At 38.6% G+C, this 20,978-nt stretch overlaps 4 protein-coding genes across 6 annotated transcripts; 3 read left to right on the top strand and 1 right to left on the bottom strand.

Annotated features, from left to right (window-relative positions):
* Nucleotides 1-966: 966 nt before the first annotated feature.
* Nucleotides 967-3,267, top strand: LOC137739676 (cyclin-B1-2-like). Its single transcript, XM_068479337.1, has 4 exons — nucleotides 967-1,159; nucleotides 1,282-1,382; nucleotides 2,253-2,350; nucleotides 2,979-3,267. The coding sequence occupies exons 1-4, from the start codon at nucleotides 1,034-1,036 to the stop codon at nucleotides 3,077-3,079; spliced, it is 426 nt and encodes a 141-aa protein (XP_068335438.1). The 5' UTR covers nucleotides 967-1,033; the 3' UTR covers nucleotides 3,080-3,267.
* A 1,940-nt stretch (nucleotides 3,268-5,207) lies between these two features.
* LOC137739098 (uncharacterized) lies at nucleotides 5,208-8,047 on the top strand. Of its 3 annotated transcripts, XM_068478587.1 has the most exons (7): nucleotides 5,208-5,784; nucleotides 5,893-6,027; nucleotides 6,147-6,517; nucleotides 6,641-7,385; nucleotides 7,487-7,583; nucleotides 7,683-7,737; nucleotides 7,909-8,047. In XM_068478587.1, the coding sequence occupies exons 1-7, from the start codon at nucleotides 5,280-5,282 to the stop codon at nucleotides 7,969-7,971; spliced, it is 1,971 nt and encodes a 656-aa protein (XP_068334688.1). In that variant the 5' UTR covers nucleotides 5,208-5,279; the 3' UTR covers nucleotides 7,972-8,047. The 3 variants fall into 3 exon arrangements, 2 of the variants coding, with proteins under 2 accessions (XP_068334688.1, XP_068334689.1); XR_011069082.1 differs by lacking the exon at nucleotides 7,909-8,047 and having other exon boundaries at nucleotides 7,465-7,583; nucleotides 7,683-7,693; XM_068478588.1 differs by lacking the exons at nucleotides 5,208-5,784; nucleotides 5,893-6,027 and having other exon boundaries at nucleotides 6,214-6,517; nucleotides 6,622-7,385.
* Nucleotides 8,048-8,339: 292 nt separating this feature from the next.
* Nucleotides 8,340-10,497, bottom strand: LOC137740174 (transmembrane ascorbate ferrireductase 2-like). Its single transcript, XM_068479992.1, has 4 exons — nucleotides 10,189-10,497; nucleotides 9,606-9,654; nucleotides 8,918-9,117; nucleotides 8,340-8,836 (listed from the first exon to the last, which is right to left on the bottom strand). The coding sequence occupies exons 1-4, from the start codon at nucleotides 10,333-10,335 to the stop codon at nucleotides 8,528-8,530; spliced, it is 705 nt and encodes a 234-aa protein (XP_068336093.1). The 5' UTR covers nucleotides 10,336-10,497; the 3' UTR covers nucleotides 8,340-8,527.
* Nucleotides 10,498-15,101: 4,604 nt separating this feature from the next.
* LOC137740212 (protein CROWDED NUCLEI 1) lies at nucleotides 15,102-20,878 on the top strand. Its single transcript, XM_068480048.1, has 8 exons — nucleotides 15,102-15,782; nucleotides 16,001-16,210; nucleotides 16,585-16,838; nucleotides 16,999-17,269; nucleotides 17,350-17,433; nucleotides 17,597-19,671; nucleotides 19,891-20,059; nucleotides 20,236-20,878. Exons 1-8 carry the CDS (start codon nucleotides 15,522-15,524, stop codon nucleotides 20,485-20,487), a joined length of 3,576 nt encoding a protein of 1,191 aa, XP_068336149.1. The 5' UTR covers nucleotides 15,102-15,521; the 3' UTR covers nucleotides 20,488-20,878.
* The last annotated feature ends 100 nt before the right edge of the window (nucleotides 20,879-20,978 follow it).

The following is a 20,978-nucleotide window of genomic DNA, read 5'->3' as shown; positions in this document are numbered from 1 at the left end:
CGGAGAAAAAACTCCTAATCTATAGAATTCACTTTTTATGTTCTTAATTATGATATTTCTTCGATGCCCCTTGCTTCTCTGAAACTCTGAAGTGTTAACTTAGAGATTTCTTTTTCTTTTTTCTAAGTTAAGTGTTTATGTGTTCTTCACACGCAAGCTCCTCAAAACTCCATTTTCTTGCTCGAAAACACTTCAAACATAGTTTTCTTACCCACTCAGATGGACTAATGGTAACACATATCCTTCTGGAATTTAAACTTCGAACTTTTTTCACACTCATGAAAAATGATAACTCAAACAATTGAGTTTTAAAAATTAAGAAACATTTACTGTAATACCATGTATTAATCCATGTCATTGCGTAAGGAAATAGATGACACTACTTTAGATCACCAAAAACTCTTCTAACTATTTTCTGTTCACAAGTGCTTACAATTTTATTTAAAATAAATAAATCAATCAACATGCTTCAAATAAAATCTTTTCTTAGAAGAAGCATCTTTGCCAAGCAACGAGCCCAGAATCTGGACTAGTAATGGGTTAAATATTGTGCATAGGAAAAATAAAAGGAAAACTAATGAAAAGGGCTTGAAAACTTTGAGTTTTAACAATAATGACAAAATAAAGGGTAAAATGAATAGTACCGGGTTTGACTTTTTAGTGTAAAAATGTGGTTTTTCGTTAAAGTAAACAGTACTGTCAGTTTTTCGTTAAAACTCCCAAAAATCAACATAATGATCACCCAAATTACACAGAATTGACCGAAAAAGAAACTAAAGAAAAAGAATTACACAAGGACTATAGGATAACCGGCCCATATAAAGCAAACACAATCACAATCTCCTGGCCCAACACTGTAAATGAAATGGGCCTCAACTAAGCCCGCATAGGTAGTAGCTAAAGCCCAATTGACCCAACCCAAAAATTGAAGTTAAAAGCGGAAGAAAAGACTCCCTATTTGTACTTGTAGCGAAGTCACATTGCTTGCTGAAAAAGAAGAAGAAGAAGAAGAGGAAGAACCAGAGAAAGCTAAATGGAGGCACCGAAGACAATCGAGCACCAAATCGGAGGAATCCAGAACGACGCCCTTCGATTCGGACTTCACGGCGTCAAGAGCGACCTCGTCGGCACTCACCCTCTCGAATCTGCTTTGGAATCGGTATTTTCCCTCTCTCTCTCTTGCTCTCTTTCTCTCTCTTGGTTTTTGTTGTTGTTTGTTTGGAATTGAAGATATGTGATTAAATTTTGTTTATTTGGGTTTATTTTTTTGTTGGGTTTTAGGCGAAGGTAACGCAGGAGCAGATAAATAGGAAAATCTTGGGGTACACTTATGGAAGTGCGTTTCCACTGAAGATGGATCTCGAAAGGCAAATCCTTTCTCGGTATGGGATTCGTGTTTTTGTCGAATTCTGGCTTCTGTTTGTGAATTGTTGTAATGGGTTTGTCTTATTTTTTATGATTGAGTAGAAGTAAACGTGTGTTGCTATGTTGAAACGTTAGGGTTTTTTTTTTCTCTTGTTATGTTTGTCTATTGCGCTTTCTTGTTGCGAAACAAGGTCGCGTGTTTTGTTTGGAATCGTTGTGGGATTGTTGGTTTTGCATCATAAGGGTTGCGAGTGTGAAAGTTTTGCATTAGAGCTTTGTTGGTGGTTCTGTCTGTGTAGATGTTGATCTCTTGTACGGTTTTTGCTCTTAGGTTGTGCCCGGTTTGTGTCGTTATTTCTCACTCATTGACAAAAAACTGGTTCAATCAGGAATAAGATGGTGGGAATTTGCGATCTATGTTCTTTTGTGTCCTCTATATTGAGTAGATTATAACTGACTGGATTATGTCTTTACCATGCCTGATTGCGATCCAAGTTATGCCACATAGATAAGGAAACACCAGTTCCCTATCAATTTGAGGTGCTTTTATACATTTGTTGTGCTGACTTATTAGTTGTGTCAGATATCCAGACCGAGTATGAGTGAAAAAAAGAGCTTACAGAATCTTTTGTCTTTTAGTCTGAGGCTGCTCTGAAGTACTCACTCCGAAGTTCATATTATTGTTGGTTGACCGTTGATGTAATTGTATGTGCTGCTTATTATAGTGACTATGTTTTTTTTTTATCACATTCAGTAATGGACTTAAAACACTGAGCCGTTTACTTGCTGTAGTTTGTATACTTCAATGCATGCCAGTTTGTGTAGTCCATAAATATATAAAGTGGCGTTAAATCTGAGTTGTACTCTATTCTTTGAAACAACTGCAGATTTCAGAGGCCTGCTGGCCCAATTCCTTCCTCAATGCTGGGTTTGGAGGCGATGACTGGAAAATTGGATGATTTCGGCTTTGAGGATTACCTGAATGGTAAGAAAATACTCTTCATATACAAAGTAGATAATACTGATATCCTAAGCTTTAACTGTTCACGGTTTCTCTTTGAACTATTTGTTTGAACTCCTTCAATGTTTATGATACAATCGGAGCCTTCTTACGTTCCTCTTTGTAAAGAACTCACCAATCAGGGTCCTCTTGTAATTCTCTCTTTTAAACATCCATAGTAATCCTCATGAATTTCAAACACGCAGCCTTTTTTTCTTCTAATCAACTGGTTTTTAATTCGGGGTTTTTAATTCGGGTTGATGTCGTTAGGAATTTTGTATTTTGATTCTTCAAGATGCTAATATTACAATTATGGATCATTAAGTAACAAGTAATGAGTTAAAACTTCTTGAGTGGAAAATCCCCTAGATTTGGCTTATATCGATTTAATTCCATGCCGATCGTCAGAATTCAGTTGGTATGCATATATTTTAGACCTTGCATTCTTATAGAAGCTAAGTTTAAACGATCATAGTAAAACTTAGGAAGAAAGCAGTTCATATTGTTCTAATTTTCTTTAACCAAGTGAAACACATACTGTTGCTTCGTTCTTTTAACCCATTAATTGTATGATTGTGTTGGTTTCTTATATGTTTCATTGCGCTAATTGCAGACCCCCGTGAATCTGAAACATTCCGGCCTGTGGACACACATCATGCAATGGAAGTTCGCCTTGGGCTGTCAAAGGGTCCAGTCGCCCCAAGCTTTATGTGATCCTCGTACTTTCTTGCCGAAAGAAATGGATTAGTATCTTTGTGGTGGATTTATAGTTTTATGTCAATGTTGTTCTTAAACTGTGATTGTCTGTCGCGCTGAGTTGAAAGGTCCAGACATTGATATTGTGGAGTTACATTAACTTTGGAGTAGTATTGGGTATCTCCTATCCAGTTACAGTTCCCCTATTTGGTACTTCAATTTTGTTTTGAAAATTTAGCCCCACCTCTTGATCTTGCTTGTGACATGTGAATGATTCTACCAGAATCCTAATCTCAGATGATTTTGCTAATGCTTATCAGAGGATTGAGCATGCTCATCAAAACATTCTTAAACGAAGTAGTGATATTCACTCTCGTTTTTTCTTTCCGCACTCCTCCCCTTGTTTAATACGTACGATATGAACATCAGATTGCACGTGTACACTTTTTTCGCTTGATACAAACGACATTAGGGGAGAGAGGATACAAACACATAATCTTGGATGCAAAGGTAAACACTAGATCTTTAGCTTGTAGAGAGCATTTTGCAGAGAAGCACATGTCAAATGCTTCTCCAGAAAAAACTTCCAAGTGTTTTTTTACAAAAAGCACTTGGAATTTTAGTTTATGGTAAAAACATATTTTTTTTTAATAAACGTTATTATTTACACTAAGGGGTGGGAAAGTGAGTTAAGTCTCACATTGGGCTAGCAATAATGTGTTTCAAATTCACATTTAGTGAAAATCGAATCTAAAACCTCTCATTTACAAGTGAAGAGGAATACTACTACAATGTAATATTTAATAGCTATAGTAAAAAACCAAAAACGTTTATAAGCATAAATGCTTACTACACTGGTCCTAAACGGAGCCCTTAATATGAATGTCATTCGCGCTACAAAAGTCACTAAACTTTACTCTTTTATGTTATAAATGTTACGATCTAGTAGTATCAATTTAAACGTAGATTATTTTGGCAGTCACATAAGTAAAAAAAAAAATGAAAAAGAAGAATAATATTTTGAGCATCTTGTTCTGTCATCGTCAATGGTCCTGTGTGCATAATGCTTACTACTTTCAAACGGTATTGTAATATAACATCAAAGAGAAATTTTATTCGAACTCATATAACCTCTTTTTATATACAATTTAAATTTTAAATGTTAATTATCTTTTTTACTCTAGTACATAATTACCGTCAAGTACAAGATAAATTTAATAATACAATTAAAATTTATCAATAAACCCAAACAAACACCAAAACGCAAACAAATCAACAACAGTAGCAATGGGAGATGCCATAGTGCTGAGATCGTCCAGGAGAAGTGCCATAGTGCTGAGGTCCAACAAATCAAATGACATGCAGGAGAGATGCCATAGTGTTGAGATCGTCCAGGAAATATATCATAGTATATTTCCCATGATATATCGGGCGGAACAACCATGAATCGTTTAAGTTGAAAATGCCGAGGGCTTGGAAATCTTGGGGCAGTTGGAGCTTTGAAGAGAATAATTATCTATTTGATCCAACTCACCATCACAAACATATATGATATATCCTCCTACCTTTATTTTGATCCATGCATGCATGCGGTAAATCATACTAAAAGATATGAAGTTTCATCCAACATAATACATCCTAAAGATAAATATTCATCCCTAAAAATAGTTGGTTAAATCTTGTACGTAATTGATAGATAATCACAACCAGAGAAAGGACTTCAACTTAAACCAAAGCGGGAAGAAAAATCAGAATAAAGAAATAATAGCATTTAGAATTCAGATTCAGATCATTTGAAACAAACAAAAAAAAAACCCTTAAACTAGTGCGACAAGCTCTTTTGCAATATGATTGCAAGGATGATCATATTGTTTGGATTAAGAATTTGTCAACTTTTTCGTAGTCCTAACTTGAAATAGACTTGTCTTTGTAAATCTTGGGTTTTTATTTTTAAATGAGTGTACGGATAAATCTACAAATTGAATTGGATTTATAAGGGTAATTTAGGTAGTAAATATGAGTTTAAAGAGATATGGATAGTTTAATTAAAGTTGATATGGGTAAAAATAGTAAGTTAGGTGTAGAAACAAGATATATTGATTTAAACAAAATTTCCCAACATCAAACGCACAGTTACGAAGGGAAATTCCCACTTCGTTTTCACACGCTCTGCCTGCTTCCCGTCTTCTCCCCCCAAAACCCTCACTCTACGCCCCCAATGGACCCTCGCCGGCCCCCGCGCATGGTCAGCGACCCCAAGGTCCGACAAGTAGGCTTCTTCGCCTCGCCCGAGCCCATAGCCTACTCCTCCTCTCCTCCCGTCTCCGGCATCTCCCCTTCCGGTAACTCCCTCTCTCCGGTAATGATCCCCCCGCCGCGTCACTCCTCCGACACCACACGTCCGGTTCTTTTCCCAGCCTCCTCGGCCCGTCGAGAGTCCATACTCGCCGGGAGTTACAACAACTCTTCTGAGTTCTTCCCCGCCTCGCCTCCTACTGCTTCGTCGTCCTACGGAATTGTGATGGGGAATGGCGAGTTCCTAAACGACGCCGTTATGTCACCGGGTAGAGCATTCAGAGGTGTAAGAACCGCTGCCGGTTTGACGACGTCATCTTCGTTTCCTGGTGGAGGGTTTGATCTGACGGCTGCCGTGAAGGCGAGTAGCGTCCCCGCGAGTGGGTTGATGACGGTCTCCGTGGTCAAGATGCCTTCTGGGATTTCTGGTAATTGCTGATTGCTGTTCGTTTTCTTTGGTTTGATTAGGGGTTTTGGTTTAGCTCAAGCATTTTAGGATTGCAAAATTTGAAGAAACAAAGATTGAAACTTTGCAGAGAAAGATGTTGATGCGTCAGTGGAAGTGCAAACCGAGCGAGCTGCAAATTCGAAGCCACTGAAGGAGAAAACTACGAAAGCCGAAAGGCGGGCTGTTCAGGAGGCTCAACGAGCAGCTAAGCCTGCCGCAAAAGGTATGGCTTTTCTAGGCTTTTACTTATTCACAAGTGTTTTTAACAGAAATGTAATTGAATTCAAAGAATTCGAATTTCTTATATTGATTATGAATGTGTTCCTTGCATTGTGTTATTAGCTGAAGGAGGTAAAACACCTTCTGTTGCTGCTTCTGCTTCGGCAGCAGCAAATGTGAAACTGCCTAAAGCCACGAAGCTCGTGTCACAATCATCTGTGGCGGTATTTGAGAAGAAGGGCGGTGGCGGAGGTGGTGGCAGTGAACATCTGCCGGAGAAAGAGAGGAAGAAAGAAGTTCCTCATCCGCGAATGCAATATGATGATACAAGTCGTGTGGAGAAGGCGAAAAGGCGTTCAGTGGTCAAGCAAACTGAGGCCAGGAACAGGGTTGAGTTGTTCAGGCATTTGCCTCAATACGAGCATGGAACTCAGCTTCCTGATCTCGAGTCTAAGTTTTTCCAACTTGATCCTGTGCATCCTGCTGTTTATAAGGTATTTAGATGCTTATGTCAGCATGTTATGGTTTGAGTCTTTTGCTCGATTAGTCGAGAGGTTATTGTGATTATGAAAGAGATAATGGTTCTATCTAATTGTAGCTTTCTGTACGGATGTCAGGTTGGCTTACAGTATTTATCAGGAGATATATCGGGTGGCAATGCTCGTTGTATTGCCATGCTTTTGGCATTTCAGGAAGCCATTAAAGACTATTCAACACCACCAGAGAAAAACCTCAGTAGGGATTTGACAGCAAAAATAAGTAGTTACGTTTCATTTTTTAGTGAGTGCAGGCCGCTTTCAATCACCATGGGGAATGCAATTCGGTTTCTAAAGAGCCGAATTGCCAAGCTACCTTTGACTATGACCGAGTCAGAAGCAAAAGCATCTCTCCAGTCAGATGTTGAACGGTTCATATCCGAGAAGATCATACTTGCTGATAAAGTGATAGTCAAGCATGCAGTTAGCAAAATCAGGGATGGTGATGTTCTTCTAACGTACGGGTCATCCTCTGCAGTTGAAATGTTGCTTTTACATGCCCATGAGCTTGGCAAACAGTTTCGTGTTGTGGTGGTAGACTCTTGTCCAAAACTTGAAGGACAGCGTTTACTTCGTAGGTTGGTGGGTAAAGGCCTCAGCTGTACGTACACTCATATAAATGCTGCTTCATATATAATGCATGAAGTTACTCGAGTTTTTCTAGGTGCTTCTTCAGTGCTGTCTAATGGAACAGTTTACTCAAGGGTTGGCACTGCTTGTGTTGCTATGGTAGCACATGCATTCCGTGTACCGGTATTAGTATGTTGTGAGGCATATAAATTTCACGAAAGGGTACAACTTGATTCCATCTGCTGTAACGAGCTCGGTATGCATCCTAGCCATTAATTTGTGTGATCATTGTGACAGTTTATGATAACTTCATGCTCTGTTTGCTTGATTCTCAGGTAATTGTTCCACTTCTTGCAGGTGATCCCGATGTCATTTTAAAGGTTCCTGGTAGAAAGGAAGGCAATCCTTTGGATGGACACACGAATTGTGAAAATATTCAACCTCTGAATTTGATGTAAAGTGTTCATAAATTTATTGTTCTGTGCTATCACATTTCTCGGCTTTAATCTACCCGGACTGACTGTGCACTCCTGTTTTAACTTGTTATTGGCAGTTATGATGCACTCCCTTCAGATTACATTTCAATGATAATCACGGATTACGGCATGGTAAATCCTTTTCTTCTTCAAGTAACTGTTGCAATAACTTAAAGAGCAATGTTTCGCATTCCTTGTGTTCTAAGTCTGAACTTGCAGTTATTACGACTCATTGTTTATTCTCATTTTCAATCCTTTATCTCTGAAAAGAGTGATGACTCGATGTTTTCGTGCTTCTATTAGGTTCCACCCACAAGTGTGCCCGTCATTGTGCGCGAATACAGAAGAGAACACTTGTGGATGTGATCATTTAAAAGCGCCCTCTCGGAAATGGATCTTATGATTCGGCGAGGTTTCTCCGAAATTTTGTGTGGATGCTAGTATCAGTGGATTCAGAATCAGCAGCCTTCAACATACAAGAAGAGACCAGAGCCTGAAGTTCATTTTTTTAGCGCTTGAGACACAAGTTTTTCTTTTCGCCATACAGTGAAACACAACTTACACAAATCAGATGTTTTAAACTTATGTTACACAGGTTTTGGATGATTTAATCGCAGTATCACGTTGTTAGCCGTTCGGAAGTGCCATGTTTTCTCTTTTCTCGTAAAAACGCCATTTGTACTCCTCTATGTACTAAATTTCTCGCGTTTTTATGAACGTTTTTGGAGTGATAATAACGGTTTTGAAAGGATAACATCATGCCATTGAAAATAAAATCATCCGAAAGGAACAAACAAAAGGGATTTGTTACTTTAATCATACAACCATCTTTTGACAATAACAAAATCTTGTATAACCCATAGTTAGGGTAAACCTATGCCTTCTTAGTGAACTTATATAAGCACAGTTGTGCAGCTTGTGCTTACTCTTTTGATCCTTTGAGAGCATCACCCTTATTATTATTCATCGGAGTAATAACGGCAAGAATAACAAAACCTCCCAAAACGACGACCAATATTCCGAGAGAGTTTACGAGCAAAGCCTCAGTCGAATAGCGTGATATTACTTGGTTGGTTTGAAGGAAGGTGACTTTTTCTAATATACCAGTGGTTACAGTAACAACTGCAAGGGCGTAGGTATAAACACCGAAAAATACATGCCATGGCAGCAAGTTAGCTCTGCTGTGTTTCGAGCCTCCCGGGAACCAATACGTTACAAATCCAGCAGCCCACTGTGGAAAGAAAATGACCATGAATAAAAGCAGTTGTACGCTATCTTCTCAGGCAAAGAAAAATAGTAACTACAAAGGTACCTGGAGGGTGAAGAGGAATAGGCAAGCTAGACCCAGCCACGAATGTAGGCTGTAGAAGTTGTCAATGCCCTTATCGTTATGGAACTTCAAAGCAGCCCATACACCGATGATGCTTAAGCAAAAGGCAAGGAATTGTAGCATAAGATGAACTAACTTTTTCGAGTTTTTTGTTCCTGAAACAGTCTTGTATGCTAGCATGGCTGCATCATTGTAGAAACACAAGATTGTTCAAATTCATAATAATTTTCCTTAACATACAGCTAGTCAATAACTTCCCTATATAATTATTTCACATTTTAGAAGCAAACAAAACAAAAGTACCGGTAAGTGAAGCACAAGAACAAAAACTCTACTTAGCTCTCACATAAGACATAACTCTTGGCAAAGGAGGAAAAAAGAAGTATCCGAGTACATCTAAAATCCAGCAAGACCATTTATAACATACGATTATAGTTAGCGAAACTCTTGTAAGTGAATCAATTTCTCACTTAGGAACCATATGGACCTCCACAAACGCTTCAAACTCATCATTATCATCCTTAGCATGCTTCTAGGAAACTCATTGTACTAGTGCATAATCATCGAAGGCATTCACAATAACTTTAAGCCTAGATTACAGGGAAGGATGCACCATTGAGAAATCGGTAACTAGATACAGGGCCAAGTTCCCAAAGAACAGAAAATTTACCTTCTCCATTTAACAGTATCAGCCCAATCACCATCAATACTGGATGAACCTACATGCAACACAACAACCATATAAGATTTACCAAACCTAAAAGTGCTAAACGGTCTATTTATATATATATATATATATAGAGAGAGAGAGAGAGAGAGATAGAGAGAGAGAGAGAGCGCAAAGGCAATGCCCCAAATACTAATTTATAAAGAGAAATTTCTCCTAGATCAAACAACCAGGAAAATTGGCCAAAGAAGCATCATTTCCAGTTCAAGATGATACTGAACTACAAATTGATCGGGACGATATTCTAATCTGGGGATTCGAACCTAAGTGCAGCGGGGATCACACGGAACAAGCTTAAGATACAAGCAAAGAAGAGAAACATAAAATTGACAACAATTAAGCTCTAAAACAAATAACATGATAAACCCAGTACCCAGAACAAGTCAACTACGCAAACCCATCAACCTTTAAAGAAAATTCGAAATTAATTTCCCAATAGATATTATACAAAAAATTATGAAAAATAAAGATTAAAACTTTAAGGAGAATAAAGTGAGAGAAAAGGAGGATTTCGGCAGAGACGTACGTTGAAAATAAGATCTTTGTTATCGGAGATGAGAGCCAATCCGCCGCGGAAATGAACTGTCCAGGTGAGCACCAGAGCCGCCACTATCACTCCTATCACTCTCACCGCCCTCAAGATCGGGAAGCGGACGACCGGAACCGCCGCCATTTCTTCTCCTTCTCTTGCTTTAGTTCTGAAATCTTTCAGAGATGGAAAATTAGGGTTCTGACAGATAAAAAGGGGTTTAATTTTGGGGTTCGATTCTCGGATTTGTCTTGTCAGCGGACTGTTTCTTTCTTTAACATTAGGGGACGGGGGAGGTGGTGGCGGTTGAAATATTTTCAGGCTTCTTCTACTGAGATGTGACACGTCAGCTTTAGTCCACGTTGGACCATTATTGCTAAGTTAGCCATACTGCTTTCTTGGAGGGAAAAGCATCCTCGCCGAATCCTTTTTCTAGGGGTCCTAGAGATTTTGTGATCGTAATCGTTTATCGTACATCGTGTGGTTAGAATTATTTCAAAATTTAAAATTTAAAATAAAATATAAATAGTACTTAATGAAAACTAACCTTACAATATAAAATAAACGGTCACGATTACAGGATCCCTAGGAAAATGATCAGGATCCTTTTCCTCTTGGAGAAATTATAGTGGTACAGTACGAGTCCGGATCCTCTTTGTGAGAATTCTAGGGATCCGTGAATCTTATTCTTTCATCGTACATTGTGCGGTCATAAATTATTTTAAATATTTTTATTTAAAAATAAATATAAACAGTACTTGACAAAAAATAACCGCACGATATACGAGGAACAGACATAATTCATGAATCCGAAGATTCTCACCAAAAAGATTCAGAGAAGATCCTATTGGGTACAATAGTACCCCCCCGTCAGTTATAGTACTTCCACTCAAAACTTGCCATTTGTATAATTTTTTTAACAGCTGGATTAAATTCATTAAATATTTTGTTAATAAACAATAAAATAAAATTTTAAGAAACAAAATTAAAAAAATTTCCTCAGTCGTCCCTAGATTCCCAAACTGCTTTTAGGTGGACAGACCATGGACCTACTCCAACAACACTGATATTGTCCCCCTTGTTTTCCAGCACCACCACTCTTTTTATGTCAAATTCATCCGAAAAATCAAATTAAGGCAATTGTACTTGGAATTTTATCTTTCAAAATTAAGAGATTTGGATTAGTTGGGTTGTTTGATTTTTGGGGCTGTTACTTCTATGGCAGCGAAGCGAATCTTGGGAGGATCTCGTTGAACACGATAAGCGCGTAGGTCGAAGATGACGTTTGTAAAGCAATTAAGAAAAAATTGAAGGGAGGAGAGAGAAGGCACTGAACAGAAGGCCAATCGTGAATGACCATGATAAATTGATCCCTAAGTATTCGGAGAGGATCCTAGTCCATCCAAGATGGCAGCCATGGCAGGTGTGAGAGTGGTGGCTAGAGATTGGGGATTTGCCTAGGATGGTTACTGGATTTTATTATTAATTTAAGTTTTAAGTTTCTAAATTCTTTTTACTGACCAAAGAACAAAAAAAGACAATAAAAAGACATTAAATCTAGGTGTAAACAAAATTTCACGTGGCAAAATTTGAGTAGAAGTATCACCGACTGACGTGGTGATACCGTACTACTCCATAATTTCTCGCTCTCTTGCTAGTTGCTATCCGTATTCATTTTAATCTTGAGTTGTCGAGTCTCATTAATCGGAATTTTGAGGCAGGCGGGCTCACAACGTGATATGTCCAACCACTCAATATCGATATATTGATTATTAAGCCATTCATATTCATATGTCCGACCACTTAGTATCGTATCGTTTCAATATGATTATCAATTGAATTTAAGCAAAAAAATAAATAGCGACGTGATATTATTTGATTAGAAAGTTGAAGAAGCTGGTTGTGAGGCGACCTGACTCAAGATTTTCACTTTTATTTACTCTTTCGTTATATGGTTTGATTACCTATCAACTATGTAAATAACCACAAAATTAAAAAAAAAAAAAATATTATCTTTCTTAATTCATAATAGTTGTTTGGCTCATTTGGGTTTGTCCTGCAGTTTTAGTCTTTTTTTTTATTTTTAAGCAAGTTACTTCTTCTTATCATCGGTTGCTAATTGCAAATATAGTTCGGATCTCGTAGCCTCGTGATAATTTATTCTATGTAATATTTTCTTTTCTTTCGGGCTTATACCCTGATCCAAAACAAGCTTCTACAAGGTAGAAAACATATGGCTTACCTCTCAGTATTATTGTTTAATGGACTTTAACTAGCCGTTAATCCTCTATCCACTTTGGATTAAACACCAACAATTTTGAGGTTCATCCCATTTATACATACTCAAGTGTCAAGAACAATGCTTGCAGCTTACAAGGTGGCGCGGTAAGAGAAATTATGGCCTCGGCCTCGGCCTCTTCCAACATTGCCGTAACCACTTCCGTAGTAACCACCACTCCGTCGGCCACCTTGACCTGGCTACGACCTCCACCACCGCGATGCCTTGGCGAACTGCTAAATGTCTGCATAACCATCACAAAGAGGTGTTCAAAACATACATACTTGCAAACAAACAACACTACTAAGTGAAAGAAACTGAAGGCATTGGTGTCAGATTTTCGATACTTTTCGTTCAAGTTTCAAGCCGATAAGAATACATGAAAACTAATGAAAATGACAAAATAAAGGTGTAAGTGAATAGTACCATGAGTGACTTTTCAAGAGAAAAATATCATTTTCGTTAAAAAGTGACCAATACCGAGAATATTTCGTCAAAATTTCTCAAGAATACCTTGCCCTCCCATTGCAAATTCCATGATGAAGTGCATTGCACGACAGAGAATCAAAGAAGTCATCCCAACATAAACCGTCTGAAGAACAAGAAATATGAATTAACAAAAGTCAATTCCTTAATATCACCTGACATGCTCCAACATCATTTTCATCCGGTGTATCACATACGTTAAGCAAAACAATGAAATAGTAACGAAAGGATTTAACTTTGTTGAGATTACAGCTAGCTTGAGCTCGAACTTAAGTTCTCCGTAATGCAGCGAAAATTCGTCAAGATTATACTGTTGATCTTACATACCAACTTATTAAACAATCCACGTTTTACATAAACTCACAGATTATAATGCTAAGTAAAGCACCCTGCTTTTTCCAAAAGCAAAAGCATCTCAGCTTCTATTGGAAAACAAACAAAACCCCACTTCAAAAATAACTATAAAAATCCAAAAACGAATAAAAATAACAACCCAGTTGGTCAAGAAACTAAAAGGGGGAGTTTTGATGACACCATTTCTCAGACCAATTCTGGATTCTTTTTGGTTTTTCGTTCTTTCCCGGGGCCGGTTTTCTGTTCATGTAAAAGTGTTGGATGTAAAAAGGTGAATATTTTGTGTTTAACGGTAGAACTTTGATGTTACTAAATTCGTTTGGATTGTATGTGTTTTTTCTTTTCTTTTCAAAAGTACTTAAAATTGTTTCTTCAGCCAATGTATAAATCATAAACACTTTTAATTTTTCCGTAAACAAACGTTTGGAAACACCTTAATTTTAAAGGGATTTTGGACCTTACAAAACATTCTCAAGTAAGTCCGTAGATGTTATATTGTAACACATATATCATGTCAATTCATAGTTTGATGTACAACTGATTTTTCTGAAACGGTTATTTTCACTCCTCACATTTTGCTTCACAAACTCTTTCAATTTATTAATATTTTTTTATGTAATTATATAGGATGATAATTCTACACCGCATTTTATTCCACAAATACTCTAAAAAATTATTAACTAATCAAAAGAGTGTGTAAAAAAATAAAATAGAGTGAAAATCACAACATCCCTCGTTCCTCATGCTCTCGTAATTGCAATTTTTGTGGTTTTTATTTGAAGTCATTGATGAATTAATATATGAGTGGAGTATTAGGCTTGAGTTTCTCATGTCACAAATTCAACAAACAAAATTTAAATGAGTTCAAGTCCAAATTGAATAGAACCAATTGGTCAAATTAAAACCAAACCATACAAATTAATTATTTGATTTGGGTTTCCGTTTGTGGATCAAAGTGAAACGAACTAGACCATGCCAATTGTTTTAGTATCTTGAAACCATATATAAAAGACAGATTAGCTCAAATAATTAATAACGTCTTATATCGCATTTGACATCTTTGAATTCAAATTTCACCATCTTAATATCGTTTGTGTAAAAAAAAAAGGACAAGGATTGCCTGCCCTCCCACTTCCGGTACCCTCTTTTTTTGTGTGTTCACGATTAAATCACATCAACATTTTATATTAATATTCTTTTTTATCTTATTATCTTTATAAAAAATAATATAAAATATTGATGTAACTTAACCGTGATCATATAAACAGAAGAGCAAGGAAGGACACCGAAAATGAAAGGGCAGACAATTCTTATCCTAAAAGAAAAAAAAAAGCTCAAATAATATATTTTGAAAAACTAAGTGGGCAATGATGAAGAAGAAGCCACATGTGACAAAGAGACGTTTATCTTCAAGGCCTAATCCCTTTTTTCCCAACTTAACAGCTCCCGTACACCGTGGCTTTTCGGTACACTGTCACAGGTATATTCTTTGGAAAACACGAGAACATGCCCGGTTTATCAAAGTGCCCCTACCTCTACCCCAATTTACCCATTCCGCCAGTCCAAACGGGCATTTCCAACCATGGCCAACTTCGTCTTTACATACCAAACAATCGAGCCACCCACGTTGCTTTCCATAAAGCCAGCCAGTTCGAATTCCGAAACTACCCTACTACCATCGGGTTCAACTGCAAGAAAATGAAGGGTAAATTGGTAGTTCAACATGAAATTCCGCGCTGGCCCAGAAATAAAAAAAGAAGGAACGTGAGTAATCCGCACACCAGCACACCAAGGTGGCTGAGAAGAGAGAGAAACAAGAGAGAGGGAGAGAGAGGTACTGAGGAGGTTTCCGGACTTGAAATCTCCTATTCGCCGGAATTTAGGAACTCCGTTCACGTCCGGACTAGGGCTTCTTGTTAAGGGACGGAAACCAGAGAGAGAGAGTGTTACTGAAGCAAAAATTCTCAATTTTCATCCGAATTTCAAAACTTCAATTCGCTGGAATTTCGGTATTCTGATCGGGTCCTGGCTTGGGGTTTCACTCCTGAACGCCACTTCGTTTCTCAAATTACGGTTTTTCTCCGGCGGGATTTCTGTTTCTGAAATTTAGGGTTTTTTTCCCTAATCGTTGAATTGGCTTGGGCGTGCATGCGCTTATGAAGTTGAAGTTGCAATTTGTAAGCCTTCTGGGATTGTTATAGAGAGTTTCTTGATGTTTACGCCGCAACGGTGGTCGGGTTGGTCTCGAACGCCCAGAACCGGGGCGGAGAAGACCGGAACCGGGTCCGGTGCTCCGAACTCTAACTCCGGGGATGGGATCATTGCGAAGGGAAAAGGTGTAAACTTGTTTGAACCCGCGACGCCAGTTTCGGGTTCCATGCTTGAGAATGTGGGGAAGATGTTAGTGGAATCCGGCGGCGCAGCCACTGACCGCGAAGTCTTGGCTCACAGGGTTTCGGAGCTCGAAAATGAGGTTGGTCGAGTGCTTGTTGAATCCTGTGATGCTTTGTTTGCTCTACTAGTTTCAAATTTTCAGTTTTTTTTTTTCCTGTAAATTTCAGGTTTTTCGTTCGTCTTTTTTAGATGTGCCATTATAATTTAGCACATGATTCATATTTTAAGCATGGAATTTACTCTTACCAATTGTTTGATGCATGCTTTTTTTATGAATGATTGTTTTTTATTGAACAGCTTTTCGAATACCAGTACAATATGGGTCTGCTCTTGATTGAGAAGAAAGAGTGGACTTCTAAGTATGAAGACGTCAGGCAGTCATTAAACGAAGCAAAAGAGGCTGTCAGGAGAGAGCAATCAGCCCATTTGATTGCAATGACAGAAATCGAAAAGCGAGAGGAGAATCTGAGGAAGGCCTTGGGGGTTGAGAAACAATGTGTGCATGATGTAAGATTTATCTTCCTAATCTTGTTTTTGACTCTTCTACATGTAGGCGACTTATCAGTTTCTAGAAAGCCTTGGAGGGCTATGAAAACATCCATTTGATCTTGGTATATACAATCTTTGTCAATTTTTACTTTCCCTTATGATCTTTCAATTGACTAAGGAATGCTCACCATACAACGTATTTGTCGTTTTGTTTCTTAGTAAATATATGTGCTTTTTTACTTTATATGAAATGAAAACCAGCCTTTTCTGTTTTTGAGTGGGCTAAACTTTAAACTTCAGAATCGATGGTTATTATTGGAAGTCTATGTTCTCATCTAGAAAGTTAACTGATTGTGGTTGATTTTCTAACATCTGGTACATTAACTTTGCAGCTAGAGAAGGCTCTACATGAAATTCGTTCAGAAAATGCAGAAATTAAGTTTACTGCTGAATCAAAGTTGGCTGAGGCAAATGCTTTGGTTGCTAGTGTAGAAGAGAAATCATTGGAGCTAGAGGCAAAGATGCGTGCTGCTGATGCCAAGCTTGCGGAAGTGAGCCGAAAAAGTTCAGAAATTGAGAGGAAATTGAAAGACTTAGAGTCTCGAGAAAGTGCACTTCGAAGAGATCGGTTATCCTTCAGTTCCGAGTAAGATCAAGGCTCTTGAACTTTTCTTTCTGGTGTTTTCTATAATCTATCACAATATGTTTTTTTTTCTTTCTTTCTGATTTTTATTAAAGCATTGTTGACCACTTCTCAATATCAAGGTTATTTCTTGTCTTAATTTATCTAGTTTGTCTCTTCTCAGACAGGAAGCACATGAGACTTCTTTGTCCAAGCGGAGGGAGGACTTGCTAGAATGGGAAAGGAAATTGCAAGAGGGAGAAGAGAGGCTAGCCAAGGGCCAAAGAATTCTCAACCAAAGGGAGGAGAGGGCAAATGAGATTGATAAGAGTTTTAAGCAGAAAGAGAAGGATCTGGAAGATGCTCAGAGGAAGATCGATGCAACTAATGAGACACTGAAAAGGAAAGAAGATGATATAAGCAACAGGCTAGCAAATCTAACTCTGAAAGAGAAGGCAAGAATATTTTATGTATTTATGTGAGCTGTTTTGAATGTCATAATTGATTTGTTTAAGTAAGTTTCCATTATATGCAGGAATATGATGCTCTGAGAATGAACCTCGAGATGAAGGAGAAGGAGTTACTTGTATGGGAAGAAAAGCTCAATGCTAAAGAAAAAGTAAGGCCAATAACTACTTAAACCTTATGGGATGATGCTCTGTTTTTTCTATGGCATTAAAGTTGACTTACAACTAAAAGCTGAAACTTTTTTAGGTTAAAAATGGATAAATGTGAGAGTGAAATCATTATTCTAATGGTCCCCAACTCTTTTCTTTTGCCAGGTTGAGATCCAAAAGCTTATTGATGAACACAATGCCATCCTGGATGCAAAGAAATGTGAATTTGAGTTGGAAATAGATGAAAGGAGAAAATCCTTGGATGGTGAATTGAGAAACAGGGCAGTTGATGTGGAGAAAAAGGAAACTGAAATCAATCACTTGGAGGAGAAAATTGCGAAACGGGAGCAGGCTCTGGAAAAGAAAGCTGAAAAACTCAGGGAGAAAGAGAATGACTTTGAAACAAAAGTGAAATCCCTGAAGGAAAAGGAGAAGTCTATTAAGTCTGAGGAGAAGAACTTGGAAAGTGAGAAGAAGCAACTAGTTACTGATAAAGAGGATTTGGTTAGGCTCCTGGCTGAAGTTGAGAAGATCAGGGCTGATAATGAGGAACAGCTGCAGAAGATTATTGAGCAGAGGGATCTGCTCAAAGTAACTGAAGAAGAAAGGTCAGATTATCTCCGCTTGCAGTCAGAATTAAAACAGGAAATTGACAAGTACAGGCAACAGAAAGAACTGCTCCTGAAGGAAGCTGAAGACTTGAAGCAGCAAAAGGAGCTTTTTGAGAGAGAGTGGGAGGAACTGGATGACAAAAGAGTTGAGATTGAGAAAGAACTGAAGAATGTGGGTGAACAGAAGGAAGAAATAGAAAAATGGAAACATGCTGAAGAAGAAAGGTTGAAAAATGAAAGGGTGGCGGCACAACACTATATAGAAAGGGAGCAGGGGGATCTTAAACTGGCCAGGGAGTCATTTGCAGCCCATATGGAACATGAGAAGTCAGAATTAGCTGAGAAAGCTCAAAGTGAGAGAAGCCAAATGCTTCATGAATTTGAGACACGGAAAAGAGAGCTTGAAACTGATATGCAGAATCGGCTGGAGGAGATGGAAAAACCCTTGCGTGAAAGAGAAAAATCTTTTGCAGAAGAACGAGAAAGAGAACTAGACAATGTTAATTACTTGAGAGAGGTAGCTAGAAGGGAAATGGAAGAAATCAAAGTTGAAAGGCTTAAAATAGAAAAGGAAAGACAAGAAGCTGATGCAAATAAGGAACATCTTGAAAGGCAACAAGTTGAGATAAGAAAAGACATTGATGGACTTCTTGACCTTAGCCGGAAACTCAGAGATCAGCGTGAGCAGTTTATTAAGGAGAGAGAATCCTTTATTTCATTTATTGAGAAACTCAAGAGTTGCACAACTTGTGGTGAAATGATATTGGAGTTTGTGCATCTACGACCTTTAGCTGAAATTGAAAATGCAGAGGTCATTCCCCAGCCGAGATTGAGTGATGACTATGAAAATCTGGCTGCTTCTAAGAGGCAAAAAAATGAGATGTCTCCTGCTGCTGATCCAAGGTCTCCAGTTTCTGGTGGAACTATATCTTGGCTTCGTAAATGCACCACAAAGATTTTTAATCTCTCCCCGGGGAAAAAGATCGAGTTTGGTGCTCCTCAAAATTCTCCAAATGAGGCACCATTTCCGGGTGAGCAAAATGTAGAGCCATCCGAAAGAGTGCATGGCACTGAAAACGAGGCTGAGATCTCTTTAGGAGTTGCAAGTGATTCTTTTGATGTCCAGAGGATTCAATCTGACAACAGCATCAGAGAGGTCGAAGTTGTTCAATATCCTTCACATGATGAGCATAGCAACATGAACAGTGAGGCACCACCTGATGTCCCAGAAGATTCTCAGCCTTCTGATTTGAAGGGTGGTCGTCGAAAGCCAAGTAGGAGTCGCAGGCCTGCAGTAAACAGAGCTCGCACTATGAAAGCAGTTGTCAAAGATGCTAAGGCTATACTTGGGGAGGCTGACAGTGAATATGCAAACGGTACTGCAGAGGATTCCATCGACGTGCAAAGTGAAAGCCTTGGTGGTTCCAGTCCTGCTGACAAAAGAACAACAAGAAATGGACGGAAGCGCGGCCGCGCTCAGACATCTCAGATTGCTGTGAGTGATGGTGGTGATAGCGAAAGACTTTCTGACATTGTCATGGGTTCCCAGCGCAAGAAGAAGCGAGAAAAAGTTCTTCCAGCCGAACAAGTTCCAGGGGAAAGTCGGTACAATCTCCGGCGACCGAAAACGTAAGTCTTTAAATTGTTATATCTTAAGTATACGTAGTGTAGTACCATGTAAAAAACATAGCAATCTGTCGTAGTTTCTTGAATAGAATTGTTGTTTGCCGCATGGTTCTAGAGTATTGTGTATTGGAAACTGGATGTTGAAGTCATTGTCTAGCTTAACGAAAATCTGGTGTTTTTTGCCATGCAACCAAGTTTTTATTTTTCTCATTATTTGCTCAGTGGAGTCAGAGGTGCTGCTGCAACTGCCTCACGCGACCTTGTCAAAGAAAATGAGGAGGTTGATGGAGCTAGAGGTACGAAGGCAGTGATTCATTACTCCAAAGCTGCTCCTGCTACTTCTTCAATGGGAGTTGCTAGCGAGAATGGTGGAAGCTCACACTTTGTCCGGGTGAGTTCCAATGAGTTTCTTCACTGGCCCATTAGATTTTCACTAGATGGCACATGTGTGTTTATGCATGACCCTTCTATTTGTTTTATGGAAACTCTTCTTCAAAAGATGGTTTGTCAGTAAAAGCATCATGACTGATCTATCTAATGCGGTGTTTCTTTTTATTTTGTGCTCAGTGCGAGACTCTTGCAAACACGCAAGATGGTAATGCAGATGCAGAGAAAATTCAGGAAGAGAATCCAGCAGCGAGTGAAGAGGTGAATGGTTCAACAGCAGGGGGTCAGGAGTATGTCGACGGAGATGAGTATAGGAGTGAATCTGGGGAAGCTACTCCCATTGAAGAAGACGACGACGATGAAGAAGAATCATCTGAACATCCTGGGCAAGCCTCAATAGGAAAGAAGCTCTGGACCTTCCTCACAACATAATGAGTTTAGACTTGTTTCCGCCACGTGGATTTTGGACGATGGGAACTTGACTGCATCAACTTTAGGTTTGCTGTTGGCTTTTATAATGTGGTAGTATTTGTGCATGACCAATTAAAGTGTAGTTAGAACCATGGAAGTAATTCAGTGGGAGGGATTAGGCTTTATTTGCCCTCTTTTCGTTTAGGACTCAGGAAGACATTGGAGCTGTTTCTTATTATTTTTGTTTTTTTTCCCCAAAGACAAAGCTAGATTTGTTCTCTTGTAGCAGCAGAAGCAGCAGCAGCAGCAGCAGCGGTAGGCAGTGCATATTATACTGCTGGACTGAAAGCTCCTCCACGTCCACATTGTTTGTAATCTTTATTTACTTCTGGTAGTGATTGTTTGAACTGCATGCAAGCTCTCTCTCTCTCTCTCTCATGGTTGGCATTTTGCAACAGTAGTTAACAGGATAGATGACTTCAGTGACCCAGATTATATAACATGGCAGAGGC

The sequence above is a fragment of the Pyrus communis genome, chromosome 7 (assembly GCF_963583255.1).
Source record: "Pyrus communis chromosome 7, drPyrComm1.1, whole genome shotgun sequence".
In the NCBI taxonomy this organism is placed as follows: domain Eukaryota; kingdom Viridiplantae; phylum Streptophyta; class Magnoliopsida; order Rosales; family Rosaceae; genus Pyrus; species Pyrus communis.
This window is presented reverse-complemented; position numbering and strand designations above follow the sequence as displayed.